The sequence below is a fragment of the Mizuhopecten yessoensis genome, unplaced genomic scaffold (genome assembly GCF_002113885.1).
Source record: "Mizuhopecten yessoensis strain PY_sf001 unplaced genomic scaffold, ASM211388v2 scaffold7201, whole genome shotgun sequence".
Classification (NCBI taxonomy): Eukaryota; Metazoa; Mollusca; class Bivalvia; order Pectinida; family Pectinidae; genus Mizuhopecten; species Mizuhopecten yessoensis.
In genome coordinates, this window is record NW_018406931.1 from 54,882 (window position 1) to 62,427 (window position 7,546).

The following is a 7,546-nucleotide window of genomic DNA, read 5'->3' on the forward strand; positions in this document are numbered from 1 at the left end:
GTCTCCTCCGAGGAGATTTGACAATTATTGAAAACAACTTAAATGCGAAATATTTCATTGGAATTGCTTCTGTTAAATGACTGCGATAAGGTGAAGGAGGCGACTTGTAGCACAGGCCTAACCCGGTGTCTAATCTCCTTGTCCTGTACGAACACTGTACATTTGAGATTGGTCTTGTCAATTGCAGAAACCAAACTTGACTTGCTGCTTCCATGGAATCTCTACATTTTATGTCTTTTCTGTGGTGTCAGAAGTTGTCAAAGTAATGTGACCAAAGTGAAGTTTATGACATTTCAGCCAAATGGCACTTCATTAGCCCGGTCATCTGTGAACAGTGTTAGCTGTTTCTTGGAGGTAAAACCCAGAACAAGCCAACAAAAACCCCAATGGATAACAGAGTGACTTAAGGATTTATATTGATAAAGGTACTTTGACAATGATATCTTAATTGTTAACGGAGAGTACAGTATGTGAAAGTTAAAACAGGTTAACACTGATCTTGATAGTGGATGGCCATTGAAGTGGATGGCAGTGTTTACAACAGATTGATATGCATTCCTACAGAAGAAGAAGGATTTTAAAGAATTTGCTATATTCCCCCTATTGGGCCCTGCCCCCCTGACCCCCCCCCGGACGGACGACAGACGCTGCGGTATGGCATAAGCTCACCATGGTCCTTAGGGCAGGTGAGCTAAAAATCAAGGGTTCACATATGATATACCCGTGTAGTGTTCTTGTTCCACATGCCCTGTATTAGATTCAGCATTGTAACTAGTATACAGGTAGCAACGAAGGTTCATCTAAACCGTCGGCATCTAACATTTTCTTGCAACACAACAACAAAACTTCGCAAAATAAACAACAAAACACAGGGTCTATGAAAAATTTAAAGAGTACATTTATTTAAGAAGACACGTTTTCGTGCCGTTATAGCTATATTTTATAATTTGGCTTTGGAGGGTTAATAAGCATGTTAGGAATTCCTGGGTATTAGTCCTCGGCTAAAACATCTGAGATACCATCACTCATACAACAAATATAGTCAACCTTAGGCCACCTTAAACAAGAGACAAAACAATTTTTAATATTCAACAGTGGATATTTTTCTGTTTTACCAGATAACTAATATCATTTACCACATAATTAACTCCGATTACCGAAAATATTGACAAAGAGACGTAACTTGTACTACCTGGTACTAGTATATAAAACTATATTATTCTGTTTTCAGACAAATAAGGTTCAAAAGCTCACACAACAAAGTAAATGTAATCATGGAATATTTTCTGTAACAAATCCATTAATGCACCAATAACATGCCTCTACTTCTTCTTCCTGTTTGAACTTGTATTAATTTTTTTCTCTCTATACAAAGTTCATCAGGGATAAAATCTTTTTTTGTATCTCTCACACAAGCTTTCTCCATCAACATATTGCAATATACATCAATGACTGCTATATCATAAACTACATACAATCTGTTTTTATAAAAAGAATATGTACCCAAGAAAAAAAATATATGCAACTGATTTTTCACATGGGCATGATGACTGACCTTTTACACATGATTTTTTTTAAGGAAATTTATGATGATTGTGACAACGATTCCTCTTTTATTTCAATTGAAAATAGACAAGCCGTTGATCTCACCAAGTCCCATGCACAATAATGTATGCGGGGAAAACTGAGCCCTTCACTTGTAGAATGTGTTTTTGCGAAGTGTTAATTTCACCCTTCAAATGTTATTAATATGTATAGAATGTTGTGCACTTTTCTTTCACTGGCGTGATAAATTCGCTCTCACTATGGAGGGCAAAAAGGACCTTTTCCCCACACTCACAGTTGTTAATGTAAACAGAGATCTCGTTCACACATTCTGTGAGAAATAACCTTACATGTCATTCTCTTAAACCACAGTATTCCAAGGAACAAAACATATCGTTTGCAATTTCATCAATGTAACAAATTTTTGTTTAAATGTTTACAATTAAACACAAATAATTACAATCCAGGAATTTGACAAAGGAAGCAAGCAGACATAGACTACTACTGTAGCAGAAGGATTCTCACAAATAGAAACTCATATGTTAAATGTTTGTATTTCCCGTACGTGCAATAATCAGCTCAAGCTGATGGTTTTACAAGAATAAGAAGGAGAATGTCAATCATTATAAAACCCTAAATTCAGAACAACAAAAACCTCACAAAATTTCATAAAGTTGAAGAAATAGTTTCATCTGACCTTCATAGATTCAGTATAATTTTAACTACATTTTGCTACAACATGTGTGTGCTACTAATCTACTTTCCAGTTAAATGCAAGGATCAACAGATTATATTTCTGCATAACATCAAGAATTTTACATGTTAGAAAAAGTCACTTTGCAATTTAAAACAGTTGCCAACAATAATATGCTGTATACAATGTTAGGAACTCAGTTGGTGGCTTGGTTTTGCTACTGCAAGATCCTTTGAACCTCCTTGACGATACAGTTGGCACTGATTCCGTACTTTTCTAGGAGCTCAGCGCTCGGACCACTGCGGGGAATCTCCTTCACTGCCAGTTTGTGTACTTCAATGTCCTTGAATGGAGCCACTGCTGCACACACGGCGTCTCCAAGTCCACCTAAAACACACCAACACAATCAGTTATTACACAACAGTACAATAACAGTCAGGTGTCTTCTTTAAAAACACTTGTAAATTATACATATCCAACTCCTTAAACCCCATTCACACAGCTCTGCGACTTTACGAAGACCATGACAATCACCCCGATCATCGCTAATCTGGAAAAGTTATCCAATCAGGGCATTATCGCCGTCAAAATCCAGCAAATTGGGAAATTAAGACTACATAACGACTGTACTGCGATGCTTTTATGCCAAAAGTGCTGCTGACTCGCTGCCACTACGATTACACCTAGACCAATGCCAACCAAGCGGTTGTTTCTACTCATGCTGCTACGACGTACGAGACCATACTACGTTGTTACACAGATCTAGAAGACTGTACAATGACGCTGGTGCTGACCATGTTACGCTTCTAGGATTTGGTAGGATCGTGTTGAGCATAGAGGGAGTGTAGTGGGAGCATGGTAAAAGCATAATTAAAATGGCTTGGAATAGTTGCCGACGGTGATGCTTTTTTATTATGACTGCATGATCTCACCACGATGCTTTCACGCTGCTTGTATGATAATGGCATTCCTACTACGTTCTTAATAAGACTTTGCCCTGCTTTTTATTGCCCACAACCTGGCTATGCTTATTTTGTGCACGTTCAAAACAAGCGAGGGGAGATCCCACCTCGACCAAACCACACTCATGGAGATCCTGGACCCCCGATTGGCCACGCTCACGGCAACTTTTTCATCGTAGTAGTCCACTTTTAAATGTGATATTTATACCAGGTAAGCCACCCTTGTCTTCTATGTAATGAGTGAAATACAATGTAATACTTCTAAATTTCAAAATAAATTCAATTAAGAATTGTAATATTTTTACACAGAATGTGTGAAAAGAACTACCCACCCCAGGCATAATGGTCCTCTACAGTAATGATACGGCCACCTGTGGCCCTGGCATTGTTTAGGATGGTCATCTCATCCAGCGGTTTGATGGTGAAGGGGTCAATCACTCGGATGTTGACGCCATCTATTTCCAGCTTGTCTGCGGCCTTCAGTGCTTCGTGAAGAGTCACACAGCAGCCAATCACAGTCACTTGGTCCTTGTCAGACTGGCGAACAACCTACAATAAAATTCAAAAGTATATCTCCTTATCTTTATTGTTTTCCAGTTTTTCAGATTTATTTACTGGGTACAGAGTAACTTTTGAAACACAAAAAAAACCATAGTGCAATAACAATACTGTACATTTTGTCTGATAACAATACAAACGTCCCCCCGACTTTCAGTACTTCAGGGGGCAAATTTTGCCTAAAATGGTCCTGAGGAAGCCAACTGTTCAGGCAAAACCGGTAGATGTTTCCTAATAAATAAAACTCGACTTATCCCGAGTTTGTTGCAATTGACCTCTATATTTTGTCTGATAATGGTGACAGAGGACATACTATACTAGTTATCGAAACATCACACGTGATAAACTAATCAATCTATTAGCTCCATTTGAATAAACACATTTCTTTACACGTTTATTGAGATCAAGTACATTATACGTAGCACAGAGCATGTGCAATCTTTAATCTTGGGGCCAAATGCTCCCTTTTGTCTATAACAGACCCATTGGGTATGAATTGTAAGATGTATCTTCTCATATTGATTTCCAGGGAGAGAAATGTTTATTATTTAAAGTGGAAAATATCAAGAAACAAAGAATAAACATTCATGGATAATAGTTTATCCTTAAAAAGGAAAACATGAGTGACTTGTCTTGCTGTACATTATACAAAATGAGATCAGTTCCATCAACACATTTAATAGCCCTAATGTGCATTAAAAAACGTTCATCATTTTAGAATACTGCAGTCTCTTTTGTTCCCTTATCAAAGAATTTGGATGGATTGTAGATAGAGACATTAATACCTGAGCCTTCCCGATCTGGAGGTCAGTGTTGGCATCGTACAGCATGCTGGTTGTTGGGCGACTGGTTCTAACAAAGCAAACTCCCTTGGTGTTGGCCGCAAACTCAATGGCCCTCTCACATGACACGGCATCACTTGGGTAGAACACTGTTGACCCGGGGATTGAACGGAACATGGCTATATCCTCCAGAGCCATCTGAGAAGGACCGTCCTCTCCGATAGACACTCCACAGTGAGAGCCTACAAAGTTTGCGTTGGTTTGTGATATGGCCCCCATCCTGATCTGGTCGAAGGCTCGTGTCAGGAAGCAGGCGAAAGTGCTGATGAAGGGCACGGTGCGGTCACGACAACCACACCCAATGCCAACTCCTACCAGGTTCTGCTCTGCGATGTAGCACTCGATAAACCGATCAGGGAATGCTTCCTGGAAATAGAAATAATGGTCTCACCACTTTAGCAGTTCATTAAGTAGCAAGCCATTCGGATTGATATGTCTCGCCTGTTCCCTGCTTTGACCATCAATTCACATATTGGTGAAATAAATTTAATGTAGACGACATTTGAATTTATATGTTGCGTGCCTGACTCGTCCACGTTTGGCTGGTTCTAACTTAAAAGCAAGAACTTAATGTTGATGGAGATGCTGACAAAGTCAATGGACCATGAAAGGTAGGCCGCATCCAGCATTTGATGCATGGGTTGAGTCGACTACCTAAGATGCATCTATGTTCCAAGTTTGGTTGGTCTAGCACTTATACTTTCAGAGAAACTAACTTAATCACATAAACTTAATGTTGACGCCACCGCCGGAATAGCATCACCTTAGTCTTGCTGCCGCTACTTTGTTGCGACGAGACCAAAAAGTTAAAAAGCCAGGAAACAAAAATTGTGTTACTTGTGGTTACATCTACTGTTTGTAATATTTTTTTTGACTTGTGATTTATCTTATTTATTCCAATATGTTGAGTTTTTTCACATTTTTGTTGAATAAATAACATGAATATCAGGTGATGGGAGTGTTGGATAGACTTACCTTGAACTTGATGGCAAATGTGGAGTTCTTGGTGTCACCATCCATAGCAACCACCCTGTTATTACTTTGACCAAGTTTCACCAGGGCGGTTCCATAGGCTTGTCTGGTAGCCACCTGGTAAAGACAAGAAGATAACTTCTGTAACAGCATCATTAAGGGATTAACAGAGCTTTGCTACTAAAATGCAAATCTTATTGAGAAAATTCAAGATGACCTGCAAAATCCTGTAGCCAAATTTAAGCTTTCATGAAAACTGCATTTTTTTTTTTTTAAAGATGGCAGAAGTTGAAATATTTCAGCAGGAGGATGCCAACACTGGGTTGGAGAGTTATCTACCCTGTTTGTCCTATGGAGTTGGTGATCCTATTTACCCTGTCATCCCAGAGGTAAACAAAATTGTATTGCCGGTTAGAATGTTACGGTCCACCTGGTCATCCCAGGAGTACAGGTCAGCAACTGAAGAGTTACCTACCTTTGCACCCTTTTCATAGCTGGGAGGCGACGACAATTTGATGTTGGAAATGTCGACAACGTCAACATTAGTGGGAGTTGGTGGGTTGATGCCATGGGGTCCTTGGTTGGATATTAGATCGGAAATTGTCTTCCTTGAAATTTCAGATTCCTTACCAAGGGGCTTACCATGCCAGTTCTCTAAGTTCTCCACATCTGGTTAAGGTCAAACAGAGGTCAGTCATAAGCCAACAACATGGATACAAACATAGGACACCGATGAGATGAAAATAATCTGATTGTGAAGTAACGCCTTAAAATTGTAAGCATACTGAAAGTTTAAAGTCAATCCTTTTTCAACATTAAGGCTGTTTTTTGTTTAAACGGTCAAACCGGTCGGACCACAGTTGTTCGTTTATTAAATAAGGACGGACCTAGTAATCTGATGCTGCTTTCAGGCGAGCCAAGACAAAGCCTTGCAAGGCCTGCATAAACATTTGCAGGTCCGCCAGGATTTATACCAGAAATTGCTACATTTACAAACGGTCAAACCGGTTGTTCCGCATAAACGAACAGGCCCCAGATGTTAATCGAGTACTAAATTTAGTAATAAATATGAACTGGAGTACCGTAGGGCAGAACCATATGTGTGCCTCCCAATGCAAACTTAAAATCCTACGGATTCGTTATTGTATCAAAAAGTATGAAATTATTGAAATGTGAGAAGAAAGAAAATTTGTACTGTATTACTTATTAAAGTTCCAACTTATTAAGCTAAAGGAATTTATATAGATATTTCCTATATGGTTTATGACCTTTAAACATTTGATTTTCATAGGAATTGTCTCCCCTTTTAAACATTATGTGCAGGTTTTTGCTCACCTTTATGTTTAGATTTGTCATTGTATGATATAAATACTAACCATGTTTTATCAGAATACGGTCATATTTAATAAATTTATTGTGCAAAAACCTACAACTAATCAGAGCCCAGTATACTAATTAATTATGCACAGATTTTGCTCAAGTTTAAACGTAGTCATAGTCTTCATATAATGTACATGCATACCAATTTTCATGAAAATTTGAAGATATTTAAGCAAGTTATCTTGCCGAAACCAAAGTTTGGATGGAGGGATGGATGCTTCCCATACCAGAAAATGCCCCATCTAAATGTTCTGACAGCTCCATAACAAGAGGCCCATGGGCCTAAACGGTCACCTGATATATTTATACAGAGAGTTGATTTCGTTTTTAACATGAACAGAAATATTATTCAAAGTGACAAAAAACAATAAAACCACCTTATTCAATATCAAGCATACAGATTTCAGACTAAAAAGGATTTGAAACTAGCACCTCTGATTCTAAACAAGGAAAATGAAGAAATTTTAGCACACTGACTCCCTTGAGCCCCACCCTACAGCCCTTGGGGGTAGGGCTGGCTCAAAATTTTCAAAGTATCAAACTGTCAACTCAAGGTTATAATTCCAATCAAGTTATTAACATGTAATATTCAA

The 7,546-nt window shown here is 38.5% G+C and overlaps 1 protein-coding gene across 2 annotated transcripts in view; it reads right to left on the reverse strand.

Annotated features, from left to right (window-relative positions):
- Nucleotides 1-874: 874 nt before the first annotated feature.
- LOC110453208 (transketolase-like) overlaps nt 875-7,546 on the reverse strand; it is a 53,996-nt gene continuing 47,324 nt past the window's right edge. For both annotated transcript variants that reach the window (XM_021502061.1, XM_021502062.1), the window contains exons 5-9: nt 6,049-6,242; nt 5,577-5,690; nt 4,545-4,967; nt 3,534-3,750; nt 875-2,626 (exon numbers count right to left, since the gene is read on the reverse strand). In XM_021502061.1, the coding sequence (XP_021357736.1) occupies nt 2,457-2,626; nt 3,534-3,750; nt 4,545-4,967; nt 5,577-5,690; nt 6,049-6,242 (1,118 nt within the window). In that variant the 3' untranslated portion in view covers nt 875-2,456. The remainder of the gene's footprint in view (nt 2,627-3,533; nt 3,751-4,544; nt 4,968-5,576; nt 5,691-6,048; nt 6,243-7,546) is intronic.